The sequence below is a fragment of the Panthera uncia genome, chromosome E1 (assembly GCF_023721935.1).
Source record: "Panthera uncia isolate 11264 chromosome E1, Puncia_PCG_1.0, whole genome shotgun sequence".
Taxonomy (NCBI): domain Eukaryota; kingdom Metazoa; phylum Chordata; class Mammalia; order Carnivora; family Felidae; genus Panthera; species Panthera uncia.
This window is the reverse complement of record NC_064814.1, coordinates 31,987,371-32,007,372: the sequence shown is the minus strand read 5'-3', so window position 1 is coordinate 32,007,372 and position 20,002 is coordinate 31,987,371. Positions and strand designations below refer to the sequence as shown.

Below are 20,002 nucleotides of genomic sequence, written 5' to 3'. Positions count from 1 at the left end.
CCCCCCCCCCCCAATAAATACATACAATGATACATACATAAATAAATAAAATACCTCTCTCCTTCAATGCTTATTTTCACTTCTAGGAGTATATCCGAAATAGAAAACAGTCAGAGTTGTTTGAAAATATCCAACAATGTAGTTACGTCTGAAAAATTATAGCTTAACCGTGTGTATTTTATAGACAGGTAAAATCATGTTTTTGAAAAACATTCAACATCAATGGAAAAATGAATATATACTATTAACAGAATAAGATCTTCGTTATCCAAAAATAAGTTTTCTATGTAAAATTAATAATATAAATGAAATGATCTGAATTTCCAATCCAGGTGATCAAAATGTTGATGATGAGGAAGGGGGAACAGTAGAGAGGAAGAGCAAATCTTTAAATATCTACATGCCAGTGGGTATCAAAATAGAGATGCCTATTAGATAGCTAAAAATTAAGAAATGGAATATAGGCAGTTATTTGCCTAGAGGTGATACTGGATAATTAAAACTAAATGAGTTAGATTGTAGAAGAGGGAGTTTTAAGAAAATTTTAACAGGAAGAGGGCCTGGGATGATTATGGTGAACATCTGTTTTTACTAAGTGTGTGGAAGATGAACCAGATTAAAGAACCTTTGGAAAGGAAAGAAACCGAGAAAATAGAAGTCATGGAAACTAACTGAAGATAACCTATATGAGAGGATATGAAAAGCTAACATTGCAGATAGATCCAACCTTCTTTTTAATTAAAATGCTTGTTTGGGTTTCAGTGTTTATTTTGTTTATTCAGTTATTTCTTTATTTTCTTCTCTTTTTTTAAAATTAATTAATTAATTTTTTAATTTACATCCAAGTTAGCATATAATGCAGCAAGGATTTCAGGAGTAGATTCCAGTGATTTATTCTTTCTTTCTTAATCTGTGTACCTTTCATTTTCTTTCTTTCTTTTTCTTTCTTCTCTCTCTTTCTCCTTCCTTCCTTCCTTCCTTCCTTCCTTCCTTCCTTCCTTCCTTCATCTTACTGCATTAGCTAGGACTTCCAGTAAAGTGGTGAAAAGGAGTGGTGAAGGGGAACATCCTTACCTTGTTCCTGATTTTGGTGGGAAAGCTTTGAGGTTTTCACCATTAAGTATGATGTTAGCTATAGGTTTTTCATAGCTATTCTTTATCAAATTGAGAACACTTTCCTCTATTCTGGTTTACTAGGAGTTTTGTTTGTTTAAAAAAAATTTTTTTCAATGTTTATTTTTGAGAGAGAGAGAGAGAGCGCGCGCGAGCGAGCATGAGTGGGGGAGGGGCATCGAGAGGGGGAGACATAGAATCTGAAGCAGGCTCCAGGCTCTGAGCTGTCAGGACAGAGCCCGATTCAGGGCTCGAACTCATGAACTGCGAGATCATGACCTGAGCTGAAGTCAGATGCTCAACCGACTAAGCCACCCAGGCACCCCTGTTTGTTTTTTTTAAAGTTTATTTATTTTTGAGAGAGAGAGACATCGTGAGTGGGGGAGGGGCAGGGGGGGAATCCCAAGCAGGCTCCGTGCTGTCAGCACAGAGCCCAATGTGAAGCTTGAAGTTGAAACTGTGAGATGACCTGAGCCAAAACCAAGAGTTGGTTACTTAACTGACTGAGCCACCCAAGTGCCCAAAGAGTTGTTTTTTGTTTTTGTTTTTTTTTTTAATTCATGAATGGGTATTGGATTTTGCCAAATGCTTTTTCTGCATCTATTGATACGATGTGATGCTTTACATTATTTGATTTTCAAATGTCAAACCAGCATATCTGGGATAAATCCCACTTAATTGTGGTATATAATCCTTTTTATATACACTGTAAGATTTAATTTGCTAATGTTTTGTTGACGGGTTTTTTTTTTTTTTTTTTTTTGTCTCTATTCATGAAAGATACTGGTCTGTAGTTTTCTTTTAATGTCTTTGATTTTCATATTAGAGTAATGCCTCATAGATTGGGTTTGGAAGTATTCCCTCTTCCTTGGAAGTATTCCCTACTTATATTCTTGGAGATAATAGAAGGTGGATGTAGGCCTCTTCAGATTATCTATTTCTTCTTCGGTTTTTGGCAGATTGTCTTTCAAGGTATTGGTCCATTACATCTAAGTTATCAAAAATTTGTTGGCATAAAGTTGTCCATAGTATTCCTTTATTTTCCTTTCATTCTTTCAGTACATATTGAGTGAACCTATTATGTATCAGACTCACTGCAGGTTCATGTTCTTAAAAGCATCATACTGTACTGTAAAAGCATTTTAAGAGGTATCAATCAGGGTATGAATTACAGATAATATATTTGAACCAGATTTTATGGTACATGTAGTGGTGAGTAGAAATAGAAAGTCAGACAGGGTTATTCCATGGAAGGTGTTGCATGCCTAGTCTGAGGAATGATGCATAGTGGGCTTTGAGAAGCCAGTTGCAGTTTAGGAGTGGTTTGATTCAAGCTGCTTTTTAGAAGGCTGGCAATGCCCAGAAAACTATCAGAAATGGAAGCTTAATGAGGGTATTATTGTAGAAGTTTATTTCAGTGGTTCCTAGTATGAGAGGGCAAATTCATACATTTCTGGATATTTTCTCAGTCATCGTATACTCAAAAATACGTAGATCTGAGATCTTCAGAATCTTTTGATATTATAAAAGTTCTACTTAACTTCTAAGGAATACATCAGTCTACTCTCTATATAATTAAGATTTTATTTGTAGCATGGCAATGGTAGTATGTGGAATCTCGTGAAGTTACAATTACAGGGCTTGGCAATTGAGTGGAATGTGCTAATGATTCTGAAAAAGCTTAGGTGAGCAGAATGGTGGTAGCATTGATTGATGCTGAAATCTGGAGGAGAAGCTTTAAAGAACTATCAATCTTGAAGGCCATAACTGAATGATATGAAAGAATTGTTACAGATGAGATTCTCAATTCTAATTAACCTTGTAACTTGGCACATTCAGGAAAGCTTCTTATTTTCAGCGCAGTAACTTTCTTTAAATTGTCAGGTTCCTGTGGTATAAGATCCCATTACGTTTTCCTGTCTTGGCAGTTATCACATGGTACTGAAATAGATTATTTTTCATTTTTCCAGCTGGACTGAGAGCTTTGTGAGAGCAAAGACTGAGGGTTTGTCTTGTTCACTGTTGTATGTCCTGCCCAGCACAGTGCCTAGCATTTCAAACAATCTTGGTAGTTGTTTGATTATCAGCTGATGGAGGTTTGTTTAGTTTTTTTTTTTATATTTTCCCATTTGGGATTTTTACTTTTTAAAGTTCTTGTCAGTTTCTAGTAATAATAAACTGGGCCATGTGGGTTAATACAGATTTTCATATTTAAGTCCATGTAGATGTGGGGTACTAGATTTTGTTTAGGAAAACATTTAGAAATATCTCGTGGAGCTCTTGGGTGGCTCAGTTGGGAATTGTCTGACTTTTGATTTTGACTCAGGTCATGATCTCACGGTTCTTGAGATCGAGCCCTAAGTCACGGGCTCTGTGCTGACAGTGTGGCCTTCTTGGGATTCTCTCTCTCTCTCCCTCTCTCTGCCCTTCCTCTGTGCGCTCTCTCTCTCTGTCTCTCTCTCAGGATCCTCTGTCCCCCTCTCTGCCCCTCCTTTGCTTGCTCTCTCAAAAATAAATAAATAAAAATTGTGAATATCTTGTGCCATAAGCTGTTCGGCCTGGAATACAAAGATCACTAAGATGTTATCTCTACCCTTTGGTTTTTCAGTCTGTATGTTTGTCTTTCTTACTATAATGTGTAAAGTGCTGTAGTAGAAGTATACTCTTAAGTATTATACAAAATTGGGTCAGAATTGATTTGGAAGAAGTGAGGCAATTGGTGGTTTAGGTGCCTAAAGAAGTAGACATTTCAGATTTCATCTGATGGGCTTGAGTTAACAGAGGGAGCACCGGAAATAGGACATGTGAAAAGCATAAGGGGATATAGCATTGCCTATGTATTACAGAGTTACAGTAATACCAAAACAGTGGAATATGTTTGGGGTAGAGGTAGAAGATAAAACCACTGAGAGGTAGCGTAGAATCAGATAATGGGCCTCGTGTTCCACGCTGGTGCTTTTGTGAATGATTGTCAGCAGGAAAGCAATAGAAAATAATAACTGATTTGGGTTTTAGAAAACATTTCTGACATCCTGGTGGAAAGGGGTTGGATGGAGGATTACACCACAGAGTGCTTTCACAAACATTGTGTCTTCTGAGCCTCATGACAGCCCTGTTATGTGTATATTATTGTCTTCATTTTACAAGTAAATAATGGACTCAGAAGTTGGTGGACTTAGAGAAAGTTACAGCAACTAAATGGTAGATTTGAGACTAAATCCTAGATTTCTAAAATCTGTCCTTACTTAGCTCATTTATAAAATGGAGATAATAGTATTTAGTTACCTCAGAGGATTGATATGAGAGGATTAAATGACTTAATTTCCTTAAAATATCTGACATTCAGTAAGCTCTTTATGGATGTTTCTTAAATAAACAAAGACAGTAAAATCTCCCTATCAAGATAGAAAATCTTTCTCAGAAGCACTTCCACCCCAGACTTTTGGCTGGCTGAGTGATGTACCCACCCTAAACACTGTCAGAAGAATGAACCAGTCTTAGACTCGTATGTCCTGGGGCCAAAGGAGGGATCTAACCTCCCTGAGCACATTGCTGCCTACTGCCTGATACCTGAACACAATCTGAGTCCTTTCTGCAAGGTAGAAGTGGGGGATTGGCTGTCGAACACATTATAGTGTTTACTTTCTACAGCACTTCATCTTCTATACTAGAAGGCAGGCTGTTTCAGCTGTCATTCCTGCTAATAAAGGACTTGTTCTTTTCTATTTAGTGGCTGTTGGTCCCCCAGTTTTGTTTTTTTAGGTGGGGGGTAAGGCTTGGTTTCTTTTTGCTTTGAGTCTGTCATAACATTCTTTGATTTTCAAAATATTGATATCTTTTTCCTTTCTGCAGTAGAAAGTCTGTAGTTTCCTTACTTATACCTCTATTTTAATATTTGAGGAGTGGAATGGGTGAAAAACAACTACTTTCTCTGGGAAGAGAGAAAACATTGTTACTTTAGAAGCTGCAAAGACTGATGGGGAAGTATTTTATGTTGTTCTATGGCACTTAATAGCTGTAACTACACTGGAAACCTTCTTAGACTTAGATGGAATATATATTTTTTATATACTATGTATAGCAGATTTGACTACTTAATTTGGATTCTAGGTTTTTGGATTCTTTTTTTTTTTTCATTTTTGTCAGTTATGAAGATGATAAAAGCTCAGCATAGGAAATTTGAGAAAGATGGAGAAGTATAAAGAAGAAAGCACAGGCAGGCAATAAGGCAGCTTTTTTAAACTTTTAGAATTAGGTAACTATTCTGATTTGAGTGATTATATTGTGATCCAAACTCTAACTTTGAAGGTATGGATAAAATTAGGATACTTGGATCTATCTTTATTTTCATTAATGGAATTTAATGCATGCTTAATTGTTGATTCCACCAAAGCACCTTAGCTTTTTACACCTCAAGTTTGCATATATTGACTGTATGATAGAACGATTTAATAGAAGTCTCTATTAACATGACTTACAACTTTCTGTCTAAAGCATCATATTCTCGAAAAGATAAAGACCAAAGGAAGCAGCAGGCAATGTGGCGAGTTCCCTCTGATTTAAAGATGCTAAAAAGACTCAAAACTCAAATGGCTGAAGTTCGATGTATGAAAACTGATGTAAAGAATACACTTTCAGAAATCAAAGGCAGCAATGCTGCTTCCGGAGACATGCAGGCAAGCCTTTTTTCTGCTGACCAGGCAGCTCTGGCTGCATGTGGAACCGAAAACTCTGGCAGATTACAGGATTTGGGAATGGAGCTCTTGGCAAAGTCATCAATTGCTGGTTGTTACATACGAAACTGTAAGTGGAAAAGATCCTATTAGTGTCATTTCTCTGTGTGTCATTTGGGAAGCTAGAGGATGGGTTATTTTTAAAATAATAATATTTAAACACCTCTCTTATAATGAATTAAGACTACAAATACATATAGCCTTTTTTCCCATTCAGAACTGACTGTAGATTTTCTATATAGAGCTAATATTTCTTTTTTTTTTTAATGTTCATTTATTTTTGACAGAGAGACAGAGCATGAGCGGGGGAGGGGCAGAGAGAGAGGGAGACACAGAATCAGAAGCAGGCTTCAGGCTCTGAGCTGTCAGCACAGAGCCCGACGCGGGGCTCGAACTCACAGACTGTGAGATTGTGATCTGAGCTGAAGTCAGACGCTCAACCAACTGAGCCACCCAGGTGCCCAAAGAGCTAATATTTCTTGATTGAATATTCTGTGCTGGACAGTAAACAAGACAGAATACTTAACCTCTTGGATCTTACATTCATAAATTCATGTGGTGGAAATTGGACATTAAAACGTGTAGACAAGTAAAGATAATTTCAGTTAGTAAAAAGTGCTGTGAAGGAAACAGGAATGGGATAGGAAGATGAGGAGTGTGCTGCTTAGGTTAGGGAAGTAAGAGAAAGTCTCTGAGGAGGCAGCTTTTGAACTGAGACCTAAAGGTTGAGAAGGTGGCAGCCATGCAAAGATCTGTGGGAAGCATTTTTCAGGGTAAACAGAACAGAAGATGCGGATTCACTGATAGAGGATTTGCTCTGCATATTTGAACACTTGAAGGAAGACCAGTATGGTTGAATATGATAAACAAAGCAGAAGGGAGAATACTAGGGGATAAGTCAGAGAGGTAGGCAGGATCTAGATCAGATAGGGCCTTGTAAGACCTGAATAGGAGTTTTACTCTGATTTTAGAAGCAAGTCTCTAAAGAATGAAAATCGAGGTGGTGGGGGGATGGCAGTGGCATTTATGATCTGATTTACCTTTTACAAAGATTACTTTGCTTGTTGTATGGAGCAAGGTCTAAAAGGGGTTGAGAGTGTATATGAAATATGGTGACCTATTCTGGAGTTACTGCAGTGGAGAAGTGGACTTGCTCATTTTCTAGCAGCCCTTCTTGACTGGGGTTCCTATCTTTCTTAATTCTCCGAAGGGTGGTACATAACTATTACTATTCTAGATACATAGGAGAGAAATTAGTTCATTACATACAATGGATATTTTAGACCAAGAAGACTCCGTTCTCCACTCACAACCCTGGTGTGGAAAGGCTGGATAGTTTGTAGGGAAAGAAAAAAAACTAAGAATGATATTTAAGTTTTTGTCCTAAGCAACTTAGTGACTGATGCTATCATTAATTTAGGAAATAAGGAAAAAGCTGGTGTAGGAGTTGGGGGAGGTGGTGGCAGGAAATTTGGAATTCTTGTTTAAACATTTTAGGTTTAATGGGGTACCTGGGTGGCTCAGTTGGTTAAGTGCCTGACTCTTGATTTTGGCTCAGGTGTTCATCTCATAGTGATAATATCAAGCCACACAATGGACTCCACTCTGGACATGGAGTCTGCTTGGGGTTTTCTCTCTCTCTCTTTCTCCCTCTCTCTCTACACCTCTCCCCTACTCACTCTCTCCCACCTCCCACACGTACTCTGTCTCTCTCTCAAAAAAACCCAAAAAAACAAAACTAAACTTGTTAGGATTGAGATGTCTATTAGTTATCCTAGTATAATGTCTTGTAGGTAGATGGATGGTAAATAAGTATGAAGCTTATGAGGTCAAAGCTGGATATAAACAGTTAGTTAGGCGTCAACAGTGGCAGTTATTGTTTAAAGTCAGGGAGTGAATTAGATCAAGTATGGAAGGAGTTTAAATGGCAAAGAGAAATTTTGGCTCTGGGGCACTTTAACATTTAAAGACATGGTAATGAAGGGTGTCCAATAAAGGAAATTGAGAAGCAAAAGAAGTGGGAGTGGTTATACCATTGAGAGGTGTCAAGTTGAAGTGTGGGTGGCCCTTTTAAGAACCATTCCCATTGAGGAGTGTAGCAGGGTAAATCCAGTGAGAAACTGAAGCATTATTGCACAGCTCCTTCAAGAAGTTGCATAATGAATCAGGTTGTATCTGGAAGGGGTGTGAAGTCAAGAAAGAGTTTTCTGTTATCTGTCTGTGTTTTCACTTTCTAAGCCTATATGCTTTTTTTTTATACCTGTTTCTTTTTTACTGTGGTAAAATGTACATAACATAAAATTTACCATTTTAGCTATTTTTAAGTGTATAGTTCAGTAGCATTAAGTCCTTTCATACTGTTGTACAACCGTCACCACTGTCCATTCACAGAACTTTTTTCATCTAGTAAAACTGAAACTTTGTACCAATTAAATAATAACTCCCCATTTCCATCACCCACCCAACCCCTAGCAACCACCATTCCACTTTCTGTTTCTATGAACTTGAGATATTTTAGATATCTCATATAAGTGGAACTCATACAGTATTTGTCTTTTTGTGTCTGGCTTATTTCACTTTCACATAATGTCTTCAGGGTTCATCAATATTATATCATGTGTCAGAAGTTCATTCCTTTTTAAGCCTGGAAAAATATTTGATTGTGTATGTATGTATATATATATATATATATATATATATATATATATATACCACATTTCATTTATCCATTCATCCTCTGATGGACAGGGGTTGACACCTACTTTTTGGCTGTTTCAAATAATGCAACTCTGAGGATGGGTGTTCTTCAAGACCCTGCTTTCTATTTTTCTGGACATATATACCCAAAAGTAGAATTGCTGGATCATATGGTAATTTGCTTTTTAATTTTTTGAGGAACTGCCATAGTGTTTTCCATAGAGGTTGCACCATTTCACATTACTACCTAATAAATAGTGCACAAGCGTTCTAGTTTGTTCACATCTTCCCCATCATTTACTCTTTTCTGTTTTTTGTTTTGTTTTTGATAATAGCCATATTAATGGGTGTGAAATGGTATCTTGTTGTCTTACTGTGCTTTTGATTCACATTTATTAGTGATGTTGAACATTTTTAAAAGTGTTTATTAACCATTTATATATTTTTTCATTTCATTAAAGAAATGTCTGTTCAGTTCCTTTGCCCATTTTTGAAATGAGTTTTTGTTTGGGGGGGGTGTTGTTTTTTTAAAGATTTTATTTTTAAGTAATCTCTATACCTAATGTGGGGTTCAAACTTAAAACCTGAGATCAAGAGTTGCATGCTTTACCAGCTGAGCCAGCCAGGCACCCTGGGTTGGCTTTTTAGTTTTGAGTTTCAAGAGTTCTCTGTATTCTGGATATTAATCTCTGATCCCATAATATAATTTGCAAATATTTTTTCCTAAACTGTGGGTTCCCTTTTCACTTTGTTGATGGTATCCTTTGACAGTAAAAGTTTTTAATTTTGCTCAAGTCCAATTTATCTTTTTCTTTCTCTTTTGTTGCCTGTGCTTTTGGTGTCCTATTTCAAAAAAGCATTGCAGAAAAGAAAAAAGCATTGCTGAACCTGATGTTAAGCTTTCCCCTATGTTTTCTTGTAAGAGTTTTGTAGTTTTAGATCTTACATTTATAAATGTCTTTGATCTATTGTTAATTAATTTTGTATATGGTATAGGTAAGGGTCCAAATGTATCAGCTTTCCTAGCACCATTTGCTGAAAAGATTTTCATCTCATCACTGAATGATGTTGATACCCTTGTTGAAAATGATTAGAGGGGCCCTGGCTGGCTCAGTCAATAAAGCATGTGATTCTTTTTTTTTTTTTTTTTTTTTTAATGTTTATTTGTTTTTGAGAGAGAGACAGTGTGAGCGGGAGAAGGGCAAAGAGAGAGAGATAGAGACACAGAATCTGAAGCAGGCTCCAGACTCCGAGCTGTCAACACAGAGCCTGAGGCGGGGCTCGAACCCATGAACCATGAGATCATGACCTAAGCCGAAGTTGGATGCTCAACCGGCTGAGCCACCTAGTCCCCCCCCTTTCTGTTTTTTTATTTAAAAAAAATTTTTTTATGTTTATTTATTTTTAAGAGAGAGAGAGCATGAGTGGGGAGGAGCAGAGAGAGAGGGAGACATAGAATCCAAAGCAGGCTCCAGGCTCTGAGCGGTCAGCACAGAGCCCGACAAAGGGCTCAAACTCACAAACTGGGAGATTATGACATGAGCCAAAGTTGGATGCTTAGCCAACTGAGCCACCCAGGTGCCCCAGTAGAGCATGTGATTCTTGATCTCAGGTTTTAAGTTTGAGCCCCACATTGGGTGTAGAGATTACATTAAAAAAAAAGAAAGACAAAATCATTTGACCATATATGTGAGCATTTATTTCTGGGCTATGTGTGTGTTTATTAAAATGGGGTATATTAATGCTAGATACTGATGGCAGTAATCCGGTAGAGATGAGTAGGAGAGAGGATGATTGCCAAATGCATAGAATTCTCCTAAAATAATCATGACAGTTCAATAGAAAAAGGATTGTAAAAGGGGGCATCTGGGTGGCTCAGTTGGTTAAGCATCTGGCTTCAGTTCAGGTCATGATCTCACAGTTTGTGGGTTTGAGCCCCACATTGGGCTCTGTGCTGACAGCTTGGAGCCTAGAGGCTGTGTCTCCCTCTCTCTCTGCCCCTCCCCTGCTTTCACTGTCTCAGTCTCTCTCAAAAATAAATAAAACATTAAAAAACTAAAAAAAAATTATCTTGAAAAATGAGTAAAAGTTATGATTAGGCTGTTAACATAAGAAAAAATACAAATGGACACTATACATCTCAACGGATACTCAGTCTCATCTAGTTGTCGAGGAAATGACAATCTAAAACCAACAGAAGAAATAATGCTTTTTGGATGGAGTTTTGCAAAAAGTTTTTGTTATATTTTTGCAAATACTTCCCTCCTGTTGTCACTATTTTGTCTTTTTCTGCTAAACAAAAGTTTTACATTTTTAATTTTAGGTCTATTAATAGTATTCATGGGTTTGGGGCTTAATGTTTTTATTTGGAAGGCCTTTTCAACTCCAGGTTTATAAAAATGACCCTTGTTTTCTTATGGTATTTTTTTTTTTAACTTTTCAATGTTTGTATCATTATAACAAATATAATTTGTTTTTCATGATGATGTGTGAGGTAAGTTCATTGATTCCCCCGCCCCCCAAAAAAACATGTTTTTTGAAGAATCTAGTTCATTCAATAATATTTAGTGCATCCTTTATTAACAGACCCAAATTCCCATATTTGCGTGATTCTGTTTTTAAATTCATTCATAGGGGTTGAGTCATATGAAATTGCCAACATGCAACTGTTTTGACCTGCAAGAACAGCAGTTTGATATTGTTCAACTGAATATTTGTTGTGTTATTAACTACTGTAGTTTCACAGTTTGTAGTACAGTAATTATTTGCCTTCATTTTGGTTTTGTTTTCAAAATATTCTTGATGGTTCTTGCACATTTACTCTTCCAGAAAAAGATTTTGACTGAAATTGCATTATTTCGTGCGTTTAATAACACTTAATTTGGAAAATTGACATATTTTCAGTTTTAAAACATTAACATCTGGGAATGTGGTATTTCTCCTATTTATTTTGGTCATTTCATAGTTTTAGTTTTCTTCGTGTAAGTTCTGTATCTGTCTTGTTATATTTATTTCCAGATAGATTATAACTTAGGTTGCTATTGGGAATGGGATCTCTTTCCCCTCCATAATATTTTCTAATTATTTGTCATAGTAGGAGGACTATTGTTTTTACATGTTTGTCTTGTATTTAGCCCACTTAGTGAAAATTTTAAAGCCGTAAGGTTTTCAGTCAATTATCTAGAATTTTTAAGTAGATTGTATTATCAGCAAATAATCAGTTTATTCCTTTATTGCTTATTTACTTTTCATTTTGCACCATCTAGGTAGGCTAGGACCTCAAAACTATATTAACTAATAGCAGTAGTAGAATTTTTATTATGTTTTGAATTCTGTTTAGAAATTCCTTTCATTTTTTACTCAAGTACAAACTTTGCTATTTGTTTTAATAAGTAGTTTTTACTAAATTAAAAGACATCCTTCAGGGTTGCCTGGATGGCTCAGTTGGTTGAACACCCAGCTCTTGACTGCGGCTCAGGTCATAAGCTCACAGGTTCATGGGATCAGGGCTGCATCAGGCTCTGCACTGACTTGCTTGGGATTCTGTCTCCCCACTTCTCTCTGCTCCTCCCTTGCTTGTGCTCACTCACTCTCTCCTCACTCACTCTCTCTCAAAATAAATAAACTTTTTTTTTTTTTTAATGTTTATTTATTTTTGAGACAGAGAGAGACAGAGCATGAATGGGGTAGGGTCAGAGAGAGAGGGAGACACAGAATCTGAAGCAGGCTCCAGGCTCCTAGCTGTCAGCACAGAGCCCGACGCGGGGCTCGAACCCACAGACCGTGAGATCATGACCTGAGCCGAAGTCGGATGCCTAACCGACTGAGCCACCCAGGCGCCCCCTTTTTTTTTTTTTAAAGATACATCTGGGGCACCTAGATGGGTCAGTCACTTTAGCTTCTGACTTTGGCTCAGGTCATGATCTCATGGTGCATGAGTTTGAGCCCTGTGTTGGGCTTTGTGTTGACAACTCAGAGCCTGGAGCCTGCTTCAGATTCTGTGTCTCCCTTTCTCTGCCCCTCCCCTGCTCACATTCTGTCTCTCTCTCTCTCAAAAATAAATAAGCATTAAAAAATTTTTTGTGAATGATACATCCTTCTATTGTTAATAATTACTATGTACAGTAAGTACCACTGTTTACTATGTGCCGGATATCATTCATAAGTCACATCCCAACAGCAACTCTGAGGCAAGTTGTTTTTATCCTCAATTTACAGATAGATAAACAGAGGCACAGGGCATTAAACAGTATTGTCAGAATTTCAGTGGTAATTGGCAGAGCAAAGAGCTTAAACCTCAGAGACTATGCCTTTGACCATTATACCAAACTACCTCTTTTTCTCCTTACTAAGAGGTTGTTTTTTGTTTATGAAGAAGTTGTATAGAATTACGCTTTTGGGCATCTGGCAAAATGATCATACTGTTTTTCCCATTACTTTGTTAACTTAGAGAATTACATTCTGTATCTAATGTTGACCATTCTCGAAATAGTAGATGAATCCTACTAGGTTTTGGTTATTTGTAATTGTTCTTAATACACTGAATATCAGTATTCAGTTCACTAATATTTTACTTAGGATTCTTGACTATGGTAGCCATAAGTAAAATCGAGTTGTATTTTTGTTACATTATCCTTAACCAATTTGAATTCCAGTTTTATGCCACTGAAGAAATTCAGAAGTTTTGTCCTTTTCTATTCTGTGAAATTGTTAAAATAACATCTTATCTGCTCCTTAAAAGTTTAATGAAACTCATTCATAAAACCATTTAGTAGTTCTTTCAGGGAAACAACTTTAAGAGCCTTTTTAATTTCTCTGTATTTATTGGTCTCATATTTCTCCTCCTTAAACCAGTTTCCATAATTAATTTTCCTAGAAAATTACTCATTTTATTAGATACTTAAATTTGTTGGTATATTTCACTTATTCTGATCTCTTAAATTTTAAAGAGTCCTCTGAATACAGGGTGTTAACTTTTTCACTTATATGTGTTTCCTTATTTTGTCCTTTGATTTGACTTGCTAGAGATTTGTCCATTTTATTTCTCTCTTCAAAGCCCTAGTTCTGGGGTTCCTGTGTGGCTTAGTCAGTTAAGCATCTGACTCTTGATCTTGGCTCAGGACATGATCTCACGGTTGTGAGATTGAGCCCTGAGCCCTGCTTTGGGCTCCACACTGGGAGTGGAGCCTGCTTAAGATTCTCTCTCCCTCTCAGAAAAGACAAAACAAAACAAAAAAGACCAAAAGCAACAAAGACTAGAAAGGACCAGAGAACACACCAAAAACTTCCAACTCTACAGGCAACACAATGGCAATAAATTTGTATCTTTCAGTACTCACTCTATATGTCAATGGACTAAACGTTCCAATCAAAAGACATAGGGTGTCAGAATGGATAAGAAGACAAGATCCACCTGTATGCTGTTTACAAGAGACCCATTTTAGACCTAAAGACATCTTCAGGTTGAAAGTAAGGGGACAGAGAACCATCTATCATGCTAATGGTCGTCAAAAGAAAGCTGGAGTAGCCATACTTTTATCAGATGATCTAGATTTTAAAATTAAGACTGTGACAAGAGATAAAGAAGGGCATTATATCATAATTAAGGGGTCTATCCACTAAGAAGATCTAACAGTTTTAAACATTTATGCCTCCAAGGTGGGAGCACCCAAATATATAAATCAATTAATCACAAACATAAAGAAACTCATTGATAATAATACCATAATAGTAGGGGACTTCAACACCCCACTTACAGCAACGGACAGATCATCTAAGCAGAAAATCAACAAGGAAACAATGGTTTTGAGTGACACACTGGACTGGATGGACTTAACAGATATATTCGGAATATTTCATTCTAAAGCAGCAGAATACACATTCTTCTCTAGTGCACATGGAACATTCTCCAGAATAGATCACATATTGGGACACAAATCAGCCCTCAGTAAGTACAAAAAAATCAAGATCATACTGTTCAGATCACAACACTGTGAAACTCAAAATCAGCTATAAGAAAAAAATTGGAAAGACAATACTTGGAGATTAACGAACCTCCTACTAAAGAATGAATGGGTTAACCAAGAAGTTAAAGAGGAGATTAAAAAGTGCATGGAAGCCAATGAAAATGATAACACCATAGCCCAAAACCTCTGGGATACAGCAAAGGTAGTCATAAGACGGAAGTATATAGCAATCCAGGCCTTCCTAAAGAAGGGAGAAAGGTCTCAGATATATAACCTAACCTAACACCTTAAAGAGCTGCAAAAAGAATAGCGAGTAAAACCCTAAAACAGCAGAAGACAGGAAATAATACAGATTACAGCAGAAATCAATGCTTTTGAAATTAAAAACAAACAAAAAACCAGATCAATGAAACCAGGAGCTGATTCTTTGAAAGAATTAACAAAATTGATAAACCCTTAGCCAGTTTGATCAGAAAGAAAAGGGAAAGGACCCAAATAAATAAAATCAAGAATGAAAGAGGAGAGATCACAGCCAGCACTGCAGAAATACAAACAATAAGAATATAATGAACAATTATGTGCCAATAAATTAAGCAGTCTGGATGAAATGGACAAATTCCTAGAAACATATGAACTACCAAAACTGAAACAGGAAGAAATAGAAAATTTGAACAGACCCATAACCAGTAAAGAAATTGAATTAGTAATCAAAACTCTTCCAGAAAATAAGAGTCCAGGGCCGGATGGCTTTCCAGGGGAATTCTACCAAATATTTAAAGAAGAGTTATACCTATCGTTTTGAAGCTGTTCCAAAAAATAGAAATGGGAGGAAAATTTGCAAACTCATTCTATAAGGCCAACATTATGTTGATTCCAAAACCAGACCCCACTAAAAAGAACTACAGAAGAACTACAGACCCAATTTCTCTGATGAACATGGATGCAAAATCCTCAACAAGATACTAGCCAACCGGATCCAACTGTACATTAGAAGAATTACTCCCCACAATCAAGTGGGATTTATAGCTGGGGTGTAGGGCTGGTTCAGTATCCGCAAAACAATCAATGTGATACATTACATAAATAAAAGAAAGAGTAAGAACCACATGATCCTCTCAATAGATGTAGAGAAGGTATTTGACAAAATACAGTATCTTGATAAAAACCTCCAAGAAAGTACAGATAAAAGGGTCATACTTCAAGATCATAAAAGCCATATATGAAACACCCACTGCTAATATCATCCTCAATGGGGAAAAACTGAGACTTTCCCCCTATGGCCAGGAACACGACAAGGATATCCACTCTCACCACTGCTATTCAGCACAGTATTGGAAGTCCTAGCTCCAGCAGTCTGACCACACAAAGAAATAAAAGGCATATAAATCAGCAAGGAGGAAGTCAAACTTTCACTCTTCACAGACATCATGGAAAATTCAAAAAATTCCACCAAAAAACTGCTAGAACTGATCCATGAATTTAGCAAAGTCTCAGGATATAAAATCAGCGCACAGAAATCAGTTGAATTTATAATCACCAATATGAAGAAGCAGCAGAAAGAGAAATCAAAGAATTAATCCCATTTACAATTGCACCAAAACCCATAAAATACCTAGGAATAAACCTAACCAAAGAGGTGAAAAATCTATACACTAAAAAAACATAAAAACCTAAGAAAGAAATTGAAGATGACACACAAAAAATTGAAAAATATTCCCTGCTCATGGATTGGAATATAAATATTGTTAAAATGTCAATACTACACAAAGCAATCTACATGTTTAATGCAATCCTTATCAAAATAACACAACATGCTTCACAGCTAGAACAAACAATCCTAAAATTTGTATGGAACCAGAAAAGGCTCCAAATAGCCAAAGCAATCCTGAAAAAGAAAACCAAAGCTGGAGGCATCATAATTCCAGACTTCAAGATGTATTAAAAAGCTGTAATCATCAAGACCGTACGGTACTGGCGCAAAAACAGACACATAGATCAGTGGAACAGACTAGAGAATCCAGAAATGGACTCCCAAATGTATGGCCAGCTAATCTTTGACAAAGCAGGAAAGAATATCCAATAGAATAAAGACAATCTCTTCAGCAAATGGTGTTGGGAAAACTGGGCAACGACATGCAGAAAAATGAACCTGGACCACTTTCTTACACCACACACAAAAATAAACTCAAAATGGATGAAAGACTTAAATGCTAGACAGAAAGCCATCAAAATCCTGGAGGAGAAGACAGGCAATAACCTCTCTGACCTCAGCCAGAGCAACTTCTTACTCAACATGTCTCTGGAGGCAAGGGAAACAAATACAAAAATGAACTACTGGGACCACCTCATCAAGATAAAAAGCTTCTGCACAGCAAAGGAAACAGCAAAACTAAAAGGCAACTGACAGAATAGGAGAAGATATTTGCATATGGCATATCAGATAAAGGATTAGTATCCAAAAATCTATAAAGAACTTACCAAACTCAACACCCAAAAAAAAAAATCCAATGAATAAATGGGCAAAAGACATGAATAGAAACTTTTCCAAAGAAAACACCAAGATGGCTAACAGACACATGAAAAGATGCTCACAGCACCACTCACCATCAGGGAAATACAAATCAAAACCACAATTAGATACCACTTCACACCTGTCAGAATGGCCAAAATTAACAACTTGGGCAATAACAGATGTTGGTGAGGATGTGGAGAAAGAGGCACCCTTTTGAACTGCTGGTGGGAATGCAAACTGGTGCAGCCACTATGGAAAACAGTATGGAGGTTCCTCAAAAAAATTAAAACTAGAACTGCCCTACAACCCAGCAATTGCACTACTAGGTATTTATCCAAGGGATACAGGTGTGCTGTTTTGAAGGGGCACATGCACCCCAATGTTTATAGCAGCACTAGCGACAATGGCCAAAGTATAGAAAGAGCCCAAATGTCCACCAATGGATGAATGGATAAAGAAGATATGGTGTGTATACACACACACACATATACATATATATACATACACACACGATGGAGTATTATGAGTATTATTTGGCAATCAAGAAGAATGAAATCCTGCCATTTGCAACAACGTGGCTGGAAATAGAGTGTATTATGTTAAGCAAAATTAAAGAAAGACAAATATATGACTTCTCTAATGTGTGGATTTTAAGATACAAAACAGATGAACATAAGGGAAGGGAAGCAAAAATAATATAAAAACAGGGAGGGGGACAAAACACAAGAGACTCTTAAATACAGAGAACAAACAGGGTTGCTGGAGGGGTTTTGGGTGGGGAGGGATGGGCTAAATGGGCAAGGGACATTAAGGAGGACACCTGCTGGGATGAGCACTGGGTGTTTTATGTAGAGGATGAATCACTGGGTCCTACTCTTGAAATCATTATTGCATTATATGCTGACTAACTTGGATGTAAATTAAAAAAAAAATTTCCTCTCTCTGCCCCTCCCACACTGGCACAGTCTCTTATTAAAAAAAAAAAAAAAGGCCTAATTCTTAGATTGATTTCATCTGTTATCTTCTGCCTTTTTATTACATTAAATTCTACCTTTGTTTCTATTAATGCATTAATATAATGCATTATTGGTTAAGGACCATATTATAATTTATATATACATTGTAGAGGAAAATTTTGTCTTAATATTTTCTCACATCATCTTCTTCAAGTGTGCAATTCAACATTTTTTAATATAGACACAAGGTTGTGTGATGATCACCATTATCTAGAACACTGTCTAGAACATTTCATCACCTTTCTCCCCAAAAACTCCATTCCTGTAAACAGTCACTCTATTTTTCCCTCTCACTGAACCCTGGTAGCCTCTAGTATATTTTCTCTGCATGGTTTTACTTCTTCTGGAGTTTCACGTAAGTAGAATCATATATGAGGCCTTTTGTGTCTGGCTTCTTTCACTTAGCATAACATTTTCAAGGGTCATCAGTGTTGTAGCATGTATTATTTCATTCCTTTTTATTGCTGAATCACAACTTCATTGTATGTGTACTGTTTTGTTTACCTACTTATCAGTTGATAGGCATCGTGTAATGTTTTTCCACTTTTTGGCTCTTATGAATAATAGTCCTATGAACCTTCATGAACATGTTTTTGTGTGGGCATATGTGTTTTTATTTATCTTGCATATATGCTTAGGAGTAGAATTGGGTTATACGGGAACTTTTTGAGGCATTACCATAACTGTTTCCAAAGCAGCTGCACCATTTTAAATTCCCATTCAGTTTCTAATTGGAACCCAATTGAAGGTTCCAATTTCTCCATCCTTGCCAACTGTTGTTATTGTCCATGTTTTTCTTTCTTTCTTTCTTTCTTTTCTTTCTTTCTTCCTTCCTTTCTTTCTTTCTTTCTTTCTTTCTTTCTTTCTTTCTTTGCCTTTGTCCAGTGTATTGTCAAAAATTAATTGACTGTAAATATAAGGGTGTATTTCTGGACTCTCAATTCTGTTCCATTGATCTATATTTCTGTCTTTACACCAGTATACCATACAGTTTGGGTTAATGTAATTTTACAGCAAGTTTTGAAATCAGAAGTGTGAATACTCCATTCAAGATGTTTTTGGGTATTCTGGATTTTTTCATATGAATTTAGAATCAGCACACCAATTTGTTTTTTTTTTTATTTTTTTATTATTTTTTTTAACGTTTATTTATTTTTGAGACAGAGGGAGACAGAGCATGAACGGGGGAGGGGCAGAGAGAGAGGGAGACACAGAATCGGAAGCAGGGTCCGGGCTCTGAGCCATCAGCCCAGAGCCCGACGCAGGGCTCGAACTCGCGGACTGCGAGATCGTGACCTGAGCTGAAGTCGGACACTTAACCGACTGAACCACCCAGGCGCCCCGAGAATCAGCACACCAATTTGTGCAATGAGAAAGAAAGACTGGTGATAGGTATTAAAGAGGGTGCTTTTTGGGATGAGCACTGGATGTTATATGTAAGAGATGAATCACTGGGTTCTACTTCTGAAGCCAAAACTGCACTCTGTGTTAACTAACTTGAATTTAAATTGAAAAAACAAGAAGGAGAAGGAGAAGAAAAAAGACCATTGGAATTTTTATAGGGATTGTGTTAAATTTGTAGATCAATTTTGGAAGTGTTGCTGTGTTAACAATATTAAGTCTTCCCATCAATGAACACAATATTTTTCCCATCTTCCTTTTTTTCAAAAAATTTTTTTTTCTTTTTTAAATTTTACCTCCAAATTAGTTAGCATATAGTGCAACAATGATTTCAGGAGTAGATTCCTTAGTGCCCCTTATCCATTTAGCCCATCCCCCTCCCACAAACCCTCCAGTAACCCTCAGTTTGTTCTCCATATTTATGAGTCTCTTCTGTTTTGTCCCCCTCCCTGCTTTTATATTAGTTTTGTTTCCCTTCCCTTATGTTCATCTGTTTTGTCTCTTAAAGTCCTCATATGAATGACGTCATATGATTTTTGTCTTTCTCTGACTAATTTCACTTAG

At 36.8% G+C, this 20,002-nt stretch overlaps 1 protein-coding gene across 12 annotated transcripts in view; it reads left to right on the top strand.

Moving 5' to 3' along the window:
- Window positions 1–20,002, top strand: part of TRIM37 (tripartite motif containing 37) — a 145,842-nt gene that overhangs the window by 94,317 nt on the left and 31,523 nt on the right. For 11 of the 12 annotated variants that reach the window (XM_049637772.1, XM_049637778.1, XM_049637779.1 and 8 more), the window contains one exon: window positions 5,608–5,916. The exons of the other annotated variant lie outside the window; for it this stretch is intronic. In XM_049637772.1, coding sequence (XP_049493729.1) covers window positions 5,608–5,916 — 309 coding nt within the window. The remainder of the gene's footprint in view (window positions 1–5,607; window positions 5,917–20,002) is intronic. 12 annotated transcript variants of the gene reach the window in all.